Source organism: Aythya marila (assembly GCF_965140915.1).
Source record: "Aythya marila genome assembly, chromosome: 3".
NCBI classification, from domain to species: domain Eukaryota; kingdom Metazoa; phylum Chordata; class Aves; order Anseriformes; family Anatidae; genus Aythya; species Aythya marila.
The window spans coordinates 44,699,744-44,716,269 of record NC_139044.1 but is presented as its reverse complement, the minus strand read 5'-3'; the positions used below and the strand labels follow the sequence as shown (position 1 = coordinate 44,716,269).

General features: G+C 44.6%; 1 protein-coding gene across 1 annotated transcript; it reads right to left on the bottom strand.

Moving 5' to 3' along the window:
• Positions 1-238: 238 nt before the first annotated feature.
• DACT2 (dishevelled binding antagonist of beta catenin 2) lies at positions 239-13,998 on the bottom strand. Its single transcript, XM_082755956.1, has 4 exons — positions 13,670-13,998; positions 8,585-8,717; positions 6,670-6,957; positions 239-3,218 (listed from the first exon to the last, which is right to left on the bottom strand). The coding sequence occupies exons 1-4, from the start codon at positions 13,916-13,918 to the stop codon at positions 1,429-1,431; spliced, it is 2,460 nt and encodes an 819-aa protein (XP_082612082.1). The 5' UTR covers positions 13,919-13,998; the 3' UTR covers positions 239-1,428.
• Between the last annotated feature and the right edge of the window lie 2,528 nt (positions 13,999-16,526).

The following is a 16,526-nucleotide window of genomic DNA, read 5'->3' as shown; positions in this document are numbered from 1 at the left end:
CAGTACATGGGCTGAATGAGGTAATGCCTACATCTCCTAGGCCAGGAATGTATTCAGGGTAGGAGGATAATACCTGATCTTTGGTAAACACGGGGTGAATTTCAGCTCAGCTTCCAGATTCCTGTGCTCGGAGGAAAGAATTAGGACTGCTTGTCTGAACACACAAAAAAAAATCACTTCATCAGTTTAGCAACTGATTCAAAGCCTCAGATAGGTGCCTTCAGATGTGTTCAAAATATGTTGTGTATACATACATAAACCTTTTAAATGAGGAGTGTCTTGTAGCAAAATTGCATCAATATAAGTGAGACAGTTAAAACACCACTCTGTCCTCAGTATAAATATTGCTTTCAGATTCACTCAGTCAGAAGCAGATGCTGAGGTAGGTTTCTTGAGGTAGAGGCTGAAAGGGCCCTGGTTCCTACAGAGCTATAGAGACCCTCTGAAAAATAAAACAGAACCCCTCTGGCACAGTGATTATGAAAATGCATATCTGCTCTACCAGAGACCGCTCCTCCTGCTTGCCTCATGCAATGTTAGAATATTTACATTTCCTCAGAATCATTTTCTTTAGACATGAAAGTCAGACAAATATAGCCTTTAGAAGTACATTAAATAGTATTTATTGAGTCTGCAATTTCAGGGGCAAAGCTATAATCTCAGTCCCAGCTATCCACACACCATGGTACTGAGCCCTCATGTTCTTTCACTCATTCAATAAATGAACAATAACATAGAAAATCATATAGAGAAGGGGTTGAAGGAAAAACCCTATTCTCTCAGTTTTGAAAACAGACTTAAGTCTTGTTCTCATTTACAAACATGTCTTTGCCTTTTGAATAAGCATGGTATGTTTCTATTGAAGAACAGACTTGTCCTCCTGTGGTTGGGAGATGGTACATGAATGGTTGACATGAAAGAAAGAACTACAGACAGCACTGAGAGCTTTTCCATAGGTGGGTGGTTAACGCTCCTTCAGACTGCACAGAATTACTTACAAGAGGGAGGGATGTTCCCAAATCTCCAATTGGAAAGAGCCCCTCTTCTTAGGAGGCTCTTATGTCTGAGACTGATACTGTGGGTGCATATGTACAAGAGACTGCCTGCAAAATCTTATGGCAGAGGTTGTTTGAACATGTCATCTCTTCCTGGCATTTTATTTTTACCATGGTGACCCTTCTGCATAGTAAAAAAAAGGCATCACACAATATACACAGATCCATATTTACAGAATAAATGGCAAAAGAGGAAATTAGATAATGTGACATTTATGTCCAGGCATTAACAAACAAAAAGATCCCTTGTGTTGACTCAGGGATTGTTAAAAGTTCGTTTAAACAGGTCCTTTTCTCTGCACATCGGTCTTCTTGTTTTGCAAATGAGAGCCAGCAGGATGTCTCAAGGAAAGAAACAAATGCTCACTCTCCCTTAAACCATGGTCATAACCTTCAGAGAAGCGGGTTGGAATCTCCTAATCTTCTTCTTTAGTGCCTTTGAAGCTTTGATGCGACAGATTTTGGGCACTGGGGGAAGAGGCCTGGATGAGACCTGGACAGTCCCTGATTGTCTGACTGAACCTTCGGGCCAAATCAGCTCACTTTCATCCCCCTCATCATAGTCAAGTGCGAGGCTGCTGCTGTTACTGCTGCCATCCGAGTCACTTTCACTGGATTCACTGTCCCCAAAACGGTTAGCTGTGAAATCGCTGACCTCCCCTTCGCTGGTCTCCGCAATGGTGGAGTGGAAGAGGGAAGCACACTCTGCAGAGTACTCAGAGTGGTCTGACTCGCTTCTGGCGTAAGCTCCGTGGTGATGACTCTTGGAGCGAGCCCTCATGCTGAGGGTGCGCAGGACACTGGCTCTCCTTGCTGGCTGCTTCGCTGCTCCTAGGCCAGAGGAGCTGGCCCCATGGGCCTTGGCAGAGATCTCCACCGTGGACTGCCACTTGCGCTGCTGCTTCTTCTTGTTGGTTGTGTCTGCAGAAGCTCCTTCAAGGGAATACAGCACGTTGGCAGAAGCTCTGTAGAGCTCAGACCTGGATGGTGTGGTGGGCAGCTTGACCTGTGCAGGGAACAGGCTAGACTCTGAGCACGACCTGCCACTCACATCACCAGAGTACGAAGGTCTCCGGATGAGGCTCTTCACTGCGTGTGGTCTTTGGGGCTGATTCCACTCAGCAGGCGGCCTGGCAGCCCCATGAGCCCCTCTTGCCTTCTCCACACAAAAGGCTTGCTTCCCAGGACGTAGCACCTTTTCGCTGTTCCTCCTCTTTATCTTCACTGCTTTTGTTTTGGAGCTGGCAAACTTGACTCGGACTTGGTGGGATTCTGCAGGGACAAACTGGGCGTGAACAAACTCACCTCGTGCAGCTCGCTCATGCCCTCCAGTGCTACCCAGTTTGGCATTGCCACTTCTTTTGAGGGGCAGCTTTCTGGGAGGGACAGCTTTAGCATTCCAGTTGCCCAGGCTGGAGTCCTCCTGGCACAGCTGCGAGCAGGATGAACTGCAATCTGCACTGACCTCCATTGCCTCTGCCAGCGGAGAGCCCCTAGCCGCTGACTTGGCAGGATAACAACTATTCACAGCTGATGGCTCTGTGTCAGGGAGAGTGGACGGCTGTTCCTCATTCACACAGCGCATGGTCTCCTGCTGCTTGGCACATTCCCCCTCAGGCATCTCTCTCTGCAGCTTTCCTTCAGCTTTGTTACTTTCCAGAGAACTTGCTTGTTTTTCCAGCTGGCTACCGCTGCTGTTAATTTTCACTCCACCAGCGCTGGGGGTTATAATGAGTCTCTGGTGCATTGTGGCTGGCTGGCTCTTTGTCGAAACCCGCTCACTGGCATCAGCTCGATTGTTCCCTTTGCATCTCGTCAGTTGCAGTAACTTATTGATGTAACCCCCCGGCTTGGCCTCAGCGGTTGGCCTAGTCCTAATCAAGCTGGGACCTGTCGCATTAGGCATGGGTTTGCTGGGGGAAGCCTGGAGGTCTGCTTCTGGGGATGTCCCCATCAGGGAGAAAAGGGGACTTTGTAAAGCCACCGCATGAAGGGGGCTTGGGTAAGGGTACACATCGATGCCATTCTTGGAGACCAGATCATTCTGGAACTTGGGGTCCACGCTGTGCAGCTGCAAGTCTGCATGGCACGGAGGCAATGAGGATTTGTGATCTGTCTCTGTCTGAAATCTACTGTCTGCTGGAATGAGTCTTTCCAAGTCACCTACACAGTGGATGAAAATAAATAACCTAATTAAATCACAGACAATTACACTCAAGCTGGCTTATATTAAAAGTGTTATTTCAGAGGGATGTGCTAACTTATACTAAAATCAGTAGCAGGAATGCAGAAAGCCTTTCAGTCCTCCAAGAACACTGAATTAGCTCAGGGCTCTTATTCACCTCAGCATAATGGAGATTAGAATGCCTTTTAACACCAATGATAAAACTGATGCCTTCGCAGGAAATTTGAACTGTGCTACTTGGATGACAGTAAATCTGTGTATATATAAAAATGTTCTCAAGCAACACAGACCAACAGGAATCCAATCAACCAAAAATAAGAAGTTGTTTTTATTTCTTAGTAGAGAAAAAAAGTGAATCCAATAGATTTTAAGCCTGAAGCGTCTAACCAGAATTATCCAATACAACAGATATATTTTTTTTCATACTTTTCCCCCAGGATGGGATAAAGACTTCCTCTGACTAAATAACTTTTTGTTTGTTAGCTTGAAAAAGCAAACAAAACCAAAACCAAATCTATAACTTAGAAAGAAATTCCTGGAATTTCCAGCATGCAAGAGTCTACCAAATAGTCAACAGTATCTTTATTTTTTTAAAAAGTGGTGAAATCTGAATTCCAGTTTCTCCTCCAACCCTTTTATATCATGCATTTTAGAAAAATCTACAGTACTCAACCAGCTTGTTTAAGAAGACTTGAACAGACACCAGGTATTTCTTAAACTCTTCACAGTTGCAAGCTGTAGCTGTGTTTTTTTTGCATCTTGCTTCAGTAAGGCATTACTGAACAGAGGCACTCAACCTACAGTGCAGAGACATTAAGACTCAGGTGTCTTGACAGGCCACAATGAAGTGATTCTACTTTTCCTCAACCTGAAATCCAATAAAACCTCCTAACTGAATCTCTAATTTTATTTGACAACATCACCAGTCAATGCCTTTAAGTCTCCAAACTTCTTGGAGCATTTAATTTCAGAACAAAATATTCTGAGCTTTTATTAAAAGGCACAAAATCATGTCTGCTGTAATTATGTGTGCAGATTTTAAAAAAGTCAACCTTAAGTGTGTAGAAAAATGGGCTAGAGAACCTTTTAATTTTGACAAAGAAAAAAAAAACCTAAGGGCAAGTTACACCAGATTGCTGGACTTTCCTCTCAGGAACATCTGCTCTGTGAGAGCCAGGTTGTGTTTCATGAGCAGGACTGCTCCATCTGGACAAGTCAGCCGGTAGAGCACCATGGTGCTGTGTTACCTCCGATAGATACCAAGAGTGCTGGAACCATCTGCAGTCTGCTTGGATTTCTTGGTATGACAGTGCAGGCTGCAGTGTCAACAAATCCTCTGCTAGCTACTTTCCTGGCTACTTCATGCCGCCAGGAAACCCAAACATTAAATCCAGGAGTGACTGCCTCTCTCCTGTCCAAGGAAGCTTCTGGGAGACTTCAAAATTTGGAGCTGTCAGCAGTTTCCTACCTAAGGCACTTAAAGAACTGCTTCAGCAGTTCAGGATGATGATGTCTCAAACAACATAACTACAACGTGAAAATTCTTTAGGAAATTGGCAGTGTGTAGCAGTGTTCTCTTTTCCCTTTGCTTTTTACCTTCTGTGCACAGCATAGAAATTCCACAAAAAAGGACATGGTTTTACCACAAACTGATTTTTCCCCAACATTACGTTAAAAGAGAAGACACTCTAGCACATGTTCTAGCTCAAACGAAGGATGCTTTCGTGTAACGGTAGTCCAGACTCATTATAGTGAGGTGAAAAAGGATCAGTATCACAAGCTTTTAACAAAAATCACTTATTCTACTACAAAATGAACAGCTATGCAAAAAATCAGTCAAAGGAGCAGTGACTCAGCCACCACAAACAAACCAGGAAGGGGTCAAAAGAATACTGTGCGTGTGTGGTGTTTTAGCAAGCTTGCCTTTTCTTTCTGTGGCAACAGGAAATCTGTTTGTACCTGCAGTTTTCAGCAGGGACAAGCTAGGGGGAGGAAATGAGAATTTTTTTCTCCTTTCCAAACAATGCTTTTTTGAAGTAAAATCTTGACTCACTTCTCTGCAACATGGCCAGCTTCACAGAAATTGTTTCTTTCTCCACAGAGGCAACAATCCCACCACTTATGGTTCTCACGCTGAATGAAGTAAGAGGTTGTAGCCAGGAAGAAAGGAGTGGGACGTATAAAAGGGGAAGGAGGACTAAAGGAGGTCTGTGCCCTCACTCCCACACCTCTTCTTAACATTACTTATCCCTTTTTCTGCTAATCTATCTCCATACCCTACACGCATAAAGCCACATTTGCTAAGAGCAAAACGTTGCATGTTTCTGATACAATACCAAGTCTGTAATCTGAACTTGGAAGCCACGGATCATTAAGATCAACACTTCTTCCTCCCCAGCATCTGAGAAGCCTTGAGAACAATTTGTTTTTATACTGCAATTTACCACCATTGCTTCAGGTGTGTCTGCACAGACTTGTACATAACAGGGGGTCTTTGTTTCAGCTCTCAGCAAGCCAGGGGTGAGCTAGTTCAGGTAAGGAAGGTGTGGGAATGACTCCAGAGAGATGTTGTACTTGAAAAGACGTTCTCTGTGACTCCACTGTTTCTATAATGGAACAGCAACACGTCTGACTGGGTCACCCTAAGAACTGTACTAGCACGAGGCTGCTCTGAGGATATGGAAGGACCAAAATGGAAAATAATATGATGGCACTTCACAGCTACATGAACAAGGGACTCAGAGAACTAGTAGGTTTGTCTATTATGCATAAAGGTGTGAGGCAAATTTACGTTTGGTCCAGTATTAGGCTCAAGAGCAGTTCATAGATAGGTGATTAACCTTTGGTGTCTGTTATCCCTAACTGTACATTTTAAAGTATGAAGAATATCGTGTGTGCACATTACTTTCAGTAAATATGGCTAGCAAACTAAGTCTTATCATGCTATTTTGGGGCAGATTGGGAACACTGACACTAAGTCTGGAAATAGCTTTTTCTCCTTCAAATTCTTGGAAAATCTTTCTCAGTAAAATGCAATAGTTCTAATACTGAATTCACCCTATATTTTTCATGCATCACTGTACTTTTACATAAGACATTTCAAGTATGCAATTTTACTGATTTCTCAAACAGATAAATTAAAAAAAAATAACTAGACATTCATTACAATTTTACCTCATGCACTTAAGTACTTTCCCATCTCTAATTGCATACCTCCTCATATTTGCTATTATTTAAAAGTATCTGAGTCTGAGACAAGTGGAAGTTGTACAGTAAATGGCAAGGCTCTGTGGTTTCAATTAATTCTCACTTTGTACATTTAAAATGAATGCTATGTATTGATTACACTATTGGTGTACAAGGTTCTAAGAGTAATAGCCAGGACTCTGCCCTTCTCTTGAATGAGTACCCAGCTCTGCAATCAATTACCTGTGGAAACTGGCCTCGGTCTGGACCTGGCAGGAGTCCCAGAAACGTCTGTGCTCGCTGTAATCCGACATCCATCGCTGGCATAGGTGTCCTGCTGTTGGAAGCTGGTGGTATGCACAGTAGTTTCATCTGCAGACTTGGGTCGGTAATCAAACACACTGAGCCTTGCCTTAGGGTGTTGAGAGCTGGGCAAGAGACTGGTGTGGGAGGAGGAGATGGACTCACTGTACACAGAGGTACAAGAATTGGAGAGTGAGCAAGAACCACCATCACTCAGGTCGTAGAAGCCTGCAGAGGTGAAATAAATAGGAAGATATTTCCAACTTACAGTTACTAAATATGCTCTGTAGAAGAAACGTGCAGAGAATAAGATAAATCTCCATTTGCTATTTGCCCCAGGTCTAAATTTGTCACCATTTTTGGGGGGTAACTTTTGCAAAGGCATACTCCAATTCAACTAATTCAACTACCTTTTATTGGGCTTCTGCATATTTCCTTAGGCCCTAAGCCAGCTCAGGACAGACATGTGCACTTAGTTCTTAGCGTGAGGTGGGGTGAAGTGCAGCACCATCATGCTCTGTTCTTTATTGAAGAACACCTTTGGGGACTATTATGCAACTGGTGTAAAACAGCCATCATATGCTGTTGCAACTTGTGCTAGGTGCATACAAGCACAGCTCATTTGGGACAGTAGAGCAAAACTAGCCTGTGATCAGAGCTGCCAAGTCTATGATAGCTGGAATATCTGAGGGCACAGAGTGGAGGTTATCTTGTCTCTCCAGGTCCTACCATCATTGCTAATTAATTATGGAACTACGAAATAAGGCTCTGTGTCAGTTCAATGTGGGAATTTTTGTAATTCTTCTCTATATAAAGCAAATTGAAAAGGATGCTGTTTCCTTTTAAACTGTGTATATGCCTAAGTGAATAACTCCTGAACTTAAACACTCATGGAAACTTGAACTTTTATACACACTGTAAGTATCATCCTGCAAATTTGTATGCATATCCACATAAACTGCATGTGGAACAAAACTGTTGGAAGAAGTAGTTAGTGGTAAGAAGCTTTATTCCTGCTCAGCTATTTGTAATGCTTCAGGAAATTACTACTATTCAATGTATAGATACAGATAAGACATAAAAAGATTTTCTCATATCGTACAAGCTTTCAAGATTCAAAAAAAAAATAAAATAAAAATTCTTTCCTTGTATCAAGGTAGACTTAAGGTTTTTCAAAATTTTGTTTAAAAAGAGGTGTTCCCTTTGTCCCAGACTAGATAACAGAAACCGGTTTTAACAGACATCCCAGCTATAAAAGACTTCAGTTCAGCTCTCCCTGTGAATCACAACAGAAACCTGAAACTCCGTCTCTCTCTTGTCCATGAGAATGTTACTCAGCAGACTGCTGGAGTGTTGTTACTCAGTGTCTTTTAATAGAGCTTTATTCATTAACTCATTTTTATACAAATGATCAAACATTCGTTAGGTGAGAGCACTGCAGTGGTTGTGATCTTTAAGGCTTTACTGATGTTCAAGACTGCAGGTTTAAGGTATTGGTCTCCTTCGCTTCTAGTAAGTACTTTAGACCTTTTGCCAATGGCCATTTTGCACTGAACATGGTAATTAATTAATAAATTTGTCTTCTCCTTCTCTTAGTTGCTAAAATGTCTATTTTTTAATCGAAAATTTCCAGAAAAAATCCTGTTGAGTGAAACAGCATTTTCCAATTAAATCCACTTTGCAGGCAAATTCTCACTAGCTCTGTGTGTGCGCTCAATGCCACATCACTACTCTCCACCTCAGCCCTGGGGCACTCTTTCTTACCAAACATCACACAGAGTTTTGCTCAGTGGTTGACATCCTTCAGTTCTACTGGGACCACACTCCTGGAAATAAAGGACAGGGTGCACGTTACCTGAGCTGGGGCGGCTGTCACTGTCCAGGTATTCACTGGAGGTCTTGCTGACATCCAGCTTCAGCTCGCTTATTCGCTGGTCAAGCTGGTCCAGGTGGCTTTTCAAGCCGACATCCTGTCTTCTTAAACGAGACTGATTTGCAAGTCAAGGAAAGAAAGGGAAAATGAAGAATAATCGCAGTTAGAATCTCAGCAGCAACACGTGAATTCAGGCCATCTGTGCCGGACAGATTCTGCACTCGTGAAATGTTTTGCTTAGCTAGGGACTGTTGCAAATGGATCTCTGTAATGAGCCTGACATAACAGGCAAGTACAAAACATTTTGTTTCTCAGCATATATTGCCTTCTGCCCAGCTGAATGTTTTCTTAGAACTTCTCATACTGAATATGCTACTTCAACTTCCCTTGTTTTGTTACACCTATAGCAGGGACTGTCTAACTAAAGAGGACGGTAATCTCCTGACTAATTATCACACTAATATATGCACTGCATTTTGCCATACACCGCCTCTGGGCAGAGGATGAGAGAAACATTATGGATTGCTTGAGTGAACTCAAAGATATGTTCTGATGAAAGGAAACGACTGTGTATAAAGGTATCTTATCACCACATGGAGCACAGGTAGCTTACTGCACTCTGCAAAGCCCTTAGCTCTGGTAGCATCTCTTTACAGTAGGAAGGGTACACTACATGAAATACACCGTCTCTGCTGCTGAAAATTTCCCTTGCATGTCTCATGGCTAGCTGTTTCCGCACATTATAAGTAGGAAGAATGCGTCTCTTGAATTTTCTTGTGGAAACGTCTGTATTTAAAAAAAATGGTGCCTTCAAGCTTGCAAATAACCCCTCAGAAGCCAGCAACGAGGGCCTTTGCCTACTGTGGTCACTGACCAGACTGATCTGTGGTAACAGCTCCCGCAGTTGCTCCCCCCAACACTTACACGGACAGCGTAGGGGGACAGATGGCCAGGAATTAGGGTACCAGCCAAAGAACCACAGTTGCTTTCTGTCACCAACTTCTCACATGGCACTTGGCAAATTATGTAAGCCCAGCCGCTATTTAGGCAGCTTTTAATTATATCATGCCTAACCATGCATCCTACAATACTTCACAGAAAGGTATTCTCTTCAGGGTGGCTGTAAAGTTGTGCTCGCAGCCCTTGTGAGGCCAGGTTTCTGTTCAGTAACAGCGAGAAAGGCACTCTTCTTGAAAAAGATTCTTTGTGCCTACATTTCACATATAAAAGTGCAGCTCTAACAGCATTTCCAACCTCAAATAAATAATATTTAGGTCCCCTAACTAATTAAAGTATATACAACATTAAACAACATACACAAAATTAAAATCAGTATGTACATGTATGCATTTTCAGCTCTACTTTCCCTGTGTTATCATTATTCAGCTTTTAAGATCTGCATTTTTAGGGTTCTCCACAGCTACAAATACAAAATGCAAGGAAAGCTAAGATCCTGAGCTAATCAGTAAGTGATTAGAAACTGAAAATCAAAGAAGAGAGAAAAGACAGATGTTTCAAGTCTCACAAGACAACTGTTACGGTTGTTGGTGCTGTTGGGAAAACTAAAAGGTATTTCTAGCACACTGTTTTAGGGAACCGGAGGGACATATAACACACAAGAAGTAAAACCCCATTTTATCAGCGTTGCATGTCTAGAAATGTTTAAGCTCAGCAAGCTCATTACTGCTCCCTAGGAATACAGGTGGTGATTTTCACTCTTCCTGTTTCCTACAAACAAAAGGAAGACCTGGATAATAAAGGATATTTTCTATCCCGTCTGAATGATGAATGCATGACCTCCTCAGTACTTCTTTATTTCCTTTATGGTGAAAAAGCAAAGACATGCCATGCTTCCTTCAATCTCACCTACTCAGGAAATCACAAAGTTTTGTTTTCACGGCTGGAATTAATTGCTTAATGATTAATGTTTCGCCAGCCAATCCCTCAGTCTGTGGTTTCTGATTAATGACGGAGAGGCCACAAGGCTCTCAGGTATTCAAAGATTATTTATTATACCTCCAGGTTCTGTCTGCGCTTTCACAGCATTTTAACCAACACACATGATTTACATCATCGTTTTAACCCTTTTATGGTGCCTCACACCATTGGGTTTTCATGTTTCTGGCAGACTTCATAGCTTTGATCTTTCAGTTAACTCCTTCTGCTCTCCAAGACAACAAGCACGTCTCACTCTGGCTGGGTAAGGACAGGTTTTCCAGCGTGCTGCTTGAGGTTGTTATTGTTCCAATAACCACACTGAGCGGCACCCAGAACAACAAACCCCGAACACGCTCTTTCTCAATTCACAACATGAATTTTACATGAGACAAAACCTTGCAGGTGAAGCCATCTGTTTGCTTTGGGCAATGCAGCTGTAAAGACTTCTGCACACCGCACAAAGTAGGACCAGACTTCCAAATCAACTCATGCTATCGATGGACTATGGTTTCTGGGAGCCAAAAATATTGTCATACCATCCATTTTTCAGAAGAACACCCTCTGAAAAGCAGGTTCCTTTGAATCTACAGAAACTGGCACCCCAAAACAAGGTACCAAAAAGCACTGGTCATGTTTAACTACTCCGCTCTGCTATTAATCAGCTCACTTCAGCTAAAGAGGGTTTTGACGTTTCTTGCTGTGGTTGTAGAATGGCACCTGATAATTTTATTAATCCAACTGCATTTTGGAATGGACAAAAGATAGCACTAATCTTACCTAGGTCTGTGCATCTAAAATCCATTCACCCTTGGGTCTTTTTGTAACTGAGTCTGCAAAGTAGCCAGTTTCAGAGGAAGGTCAATTTCACCTATCTCAGACACTTATTCTGGTGTGACATTAATCCCTTCTGGAAGCACACGCTTTTCTCAGTTGAGAAAAAACAAACAAACAAACAAACAAACAAAAAAACAGCTGAGAAAAACTTTATTTTAATATATATTAAAAAAAATAATCTCCAGGATGTAAAAGAAGCTTTCTTCCATTTAAAAATATTTAAAGGGGAAAAAAATCTGCACAAAAAGCATGGTACCAATCATTTTTTTTTCCTCTTCAGTATAATTTCTGTCCCTTCTCCACATTTTTACAACATTGTAAGCCACACGAAAGCTTGCAAAGTAAGATCATTGGACTCAAATCAATGAGGTTTTATAAATATGTTCCCTGAGAAAACATGAACAATACTGTATGCTGCTGCCTTAGACATCTACCCACTTAGTGGAAATGTCATAGAATTCTTCCTTTGCCTTAGCCTGAATATGCATCTCTTCTTTGTCCTCTAGGTCACCACAAAAGAATTTGGCCGAGAGACCTGTTTAGCACCTCTGGGATCACTGAGGGTAGATAGCATCACAGCTCTGCTTCTCTTCCCAGTCTCTGCTACAGACTCGCTGCCTGCACTGCGGTAACTTGAAGCTCTGCCAGAAGAGCCCCTGGACACCAAAAAGAGCCACTGACTAGGGACAAAAAAGGATGTGCCTGCTAGGGGCAGCAGAAAGCCTGTGGCCTTGCTGCCTACAGCAGACTGCTGGAAAGGTTAGCTGCTGGCTGCTGCAAGCACCCGCTGCTGGGAAAGAGATTGGGATGCTGGAGTGGCATCTGCAAGTGGTCCCTAAAAGATTTGACGGCTCCACTCCACCCATTCCTGCTGGTGGCATTTGACACCTCAGGAAGCTTCTGTGCTTGTTACTCACCCTCCCAGCACAGAAGAAGCCTGGTGTGACTCTTATCTGTCTTGCTTCCACTGCTGAGAAGCCTCGAGCCAGCTCCATCTGATACAATTTCCACGTTTTATGTGACAAGGACCAAACTTTTTATGAATGCAGCTATGACCACACAAAAGCCTAGGGCTACAGCCCTACGTGAAACTTGGATCAAGATGCACTCCAAGGCAAAGCCACGTTTACATTGTTAATGAGTTTCTCCATCTGAAAGCCTATAGAGCTGTGATCACAGACTCTACCATCCCTGGGCCAAGAACAACACTGGTGAAGACACAACACTCCCTGAGCAATGCCGTGCTTTGCATTCTCTATTGCTTTTAGCTTTAACTTAACTTCCTGTGATCGTGAACACCATTTTCAAGGGGTTTGACTGCAATGTCCTGTTCACAAGGCACCAAGAAACTTTTTTCAGCCTGTGGTCTCTGAGTTCCTAGGATGTGTGAAATCCTACTTTGAAAAGTCTCTTTTCTCTCAGGTTTATTTTAGTCTTATGCAAAGCCGAGGTCTGCACCTATGCTTAAATATACGTCTGAAATTTGCAGGGAAGAGACCAACAGCAGGTATGCCCTGCTGGAAGGCTTCCAGCAGCCGCAGGTCCGTCGGAAGCGCGCTGTACCGCAGCTCCAGGCGCTCGCACAACCGCAGCGTGGCTGAGGAACCCGACCCTCGGTTTTACACGTTTCGGAGCCGTCCCTCGCAAGCTGCAGGCACCCCCAGAGGATGCTTCCCAAACCTGCACTGGCACCTACTGGTGAGACCCGTCCCTCTCCGCCGTGGAGCCGAGTTACTGCCGCCCTCCCAGCTCCCGCACGTCCCGGGAAATAAATCTAATCCCAGCCCCTTCCATTTTATCCGCTAGTTTCTCCCGTGTCCTTGAAAGCCTTCCGAGGTGCCAGCGAAGTCCTAACGAGATAATCTTCTATTTTCAGACCTTATTTGAGATGTATATAAACAAACCAGTAACAAAAGCACACCAGCTGACATAAGGAAGAAATGATAGCCGCTACGGCCAGAGGTCACCGGGTGCTGCTGTTAACCCAGTGGCCCCAGACCGGCAATAAACGCTTTCAGTTCTTTTTTTTTCTTTTCTTATATATACACCAAGCGGAGCCATTAGCTGGAATCATTACTGACAGCCAACCAAGCGGCCGGCAGTCCGCTCGCCGGCGTTTTCTATGCGTTTAACCATGTCCTTTAATCTCGCCATGCCCGCCGCGGCGCTTTCCCACCTGGTGGGCACTTTCTGCCAAGCCCCGCAGGCTCCGAGGAGCCCCGCTGTCCCCCACCTGGGCTGTACGGCTCCCCTCCGCACCCCGGGGGACCACCGGGACCCCGTCCCGTCCCTTACCAGCTGCTCCTTGAGGGCGCTGAGGGTTGCCTCCAGCCGGCGCTCCTTGCTGCGGGCGCACAGGGGCTGCTCGCCGGCGGCGGCCGGGCCCCTCTGCGGCATAGCCAGGGCGGCCCGCACCAGGTCCCGCTGCTGCTCCCGCAGCACCTGGAGCTCCCGCAGCCCGGCCAGGGCCGCCTGCAGCCTCTCGCCCACCCGGCCGCGGTCCCAGCCGCCGCCCCCTCCCGGCCGCGGGGCGCCCAGCAGCATCCTCAGCGCTGGGCCGCGGGCTCGGCCATGGCAGGGAGGCGGCGGGGAGGCGGCGGGGCTGCGGCCGGCCCCGGGGCGGCGCGGAGACTGCAGCCGGGCCGCGGCGGCTCCGCAGGTTTTGGAGGAGAGGTGGGGAGCGGGGAGGGAGCAGCAGGAGGAGGAGGAGGAGGAGGAGGAGGGGAGGAGGGAGGAGGGCTGCGGCTCCGGGCAACGCCGGGGCCACCTCTCGGGGCGGTGCGCTGCCTCCTCCCCGCGAGGGGGAGGCTCCTGCCTGCCCCTGCCCCTGCCCCTGCCCCTGCCCCATGGGGGTGCTTTCTGTCCGGAGCATCTCTGCAAATGCTGCTGGTTTCTGACGCTCTTCAGGCTGCTCAGATCCCTGCGGGCTGAGGACGGATCTGATTTACCCCTCTGCGATGCCCAAAGTGCGCCCGTGCCCGTCGTCGTGCTGAAGCCTCCTGCATATGAAGATAATGCGAGGATATTGGTGCAGTGAGTGCGCACAGGTAGAACATTTCCCTCACAAAAAATGCAGTTCTCTTAACGCTGTTCCTTCCCCTGTTTGCTAGTGTTTCATGTCAGACACACACAGGGCTGGCACTCTTCACCTTGCCCCCTGGAAACCAACTCAAGTGTGTTATCTAATCATGGCCATTCACTTTCTAGTGCTAAATTGTTTGTTGTTGGCTTAAAAGCATGGCAGAGAGTCATTTTGTGAGATCGAGGTGTGTCTCAGCCTCCCAAAGTCACTTGAAGGGCTCAGGATTTGTTTTAAATGGGGTCTGGAAATGGTTGGTCACAGAAATCCAAGGTCGTGTTGCTGTTGCTACCCAGAAAATGCCATTTAAAGCTTCCAAGACAGCTTCTTAGGAGCTGCTCAGTTATCAGGCAGAAAAGCAAAGTGAATACTACCAATATGTGAAAGTGAATATCCTAATATAATGAATATACTAATAAAGTGTATAATACTAATATGTAGTCTATAGTGATGCAAAGGGTGAGAAGAAACCCTGATACCAAGACTCTGGTGAACACAGTGGAGACCGTACAACACAAAACTAATATTCTTCTGCCTACACCAAAATAGGAAGCATTTGGATCCCACAGGTCCTCAGATCACTTTGTCACATTCAAGGAGATTCTAATAGTTTCAGGAGTGTGTATGATTCTCTGCGAGGCAATGTACACAAAGCATACAGCCCATCTGTCTGTGGTCACCTCCTTCTGCCCATTTGGCATATCCTTAAAAGCTAGCATACCTCAAATTGAATGCCACTTGACTTTGTGCTGGAATACACAAGTTGGGTGAGTGGGAACAAGTTGCTCTGTCATCTGTTCACCAAGTGCCTTCTTTCAACACCATGTGTGGGTGGCTGTTTCTGCCTCCAAACCTGCAGCCAGCCTAGCTTTCCTGGCTGCGGCCCCTGTAGGAGTACCAGATGCGCTAGTGTAATGTCAAAAACAGCACCTGCTGGGAGGCCAAGTTATTCATGTCCACCATGAAAATGAACTACATCAGAAGGGGTCTAGAGAGATCCTGTTCTGGCAAGTTGTAAATATTCACAGTTCTAATATTCACATATAAGATGGAACTGCAGAACAGTATGACCGATGATCATGGTGCTTGGTTAAGGTGTGTAAGGGGTACAATATGAACAATATTATCTAAGGCTTTTTTTTTTTTTTTTTTTTTTAATTATGAATATACTTCTGCTGTTGCTTTCCCTATCCATCCCACTAAAATTCCCTGTGTAGAGCAATGCCTCAGAGCCAAGATGACTGGGCTCAATCTACGAAGTGGAAAGAAAAACTGCCTTCAAAAACTAAGATGCTTCTGAAGGTGCTGACAAAAGACAGCATGAAATACTGTCACCTCTTGGGTGGAGTGTGGCAGACAACCAGTAGTGTGCAGCATGTGGCAAGAATCTTGCAAAATGCCATGGCAGGTATGAGGAGCTGAAGCGTTTTTGTAAATCACTTGTCTTGGCACTTGTTAAAACAGACAATACAACACTGCTCCTTATTTTATTCAAACCGTGTTCTAACATGACCAAATACAAGTCACCGAAACAAATACCAGTTAGTATCTACTTGCTAGGAGAATTAGTTAATCTAAGGTCATATATCTTTCTTTTCCTCCTTCCCTTGCAAGGAACGGTTATCCCTTGCACTTTGTTCTTCCTTTTCTTTCATCTTTTTATCTTTTTGTGCATTAAATCCCAAATGGGCTATATCACAGCAGTATCTTTATTTTAATCAGCTTCCTGATTATCCCCTGTGTTGTACTGATTAGTCTTCCCCGGAACCCATGTGATGATGTCACTTAATCTTTTCAGATAACTCCACAAATAGCTTGTGCTATCTGATTTGTTGTGGAAAGAGTAAAAGGTATGAATTGCCACCAGTTTTAAAGCTATGGTATTATATGGGGCAATGGTAGTGATAAAGGTGAAAGATTCATAGTAGGAAATGGTCAAACTTCCACAATTCTTGATGACTGACAGAGAAGAATGTTCAATGCTGACGCTCTGTGAAGTTTCACTAGACTTTAGGAAAGACTTGAAAGAAGGGGAGAAGAGTACAGGTAACACCCCATTTTGCTGCCTAGCTT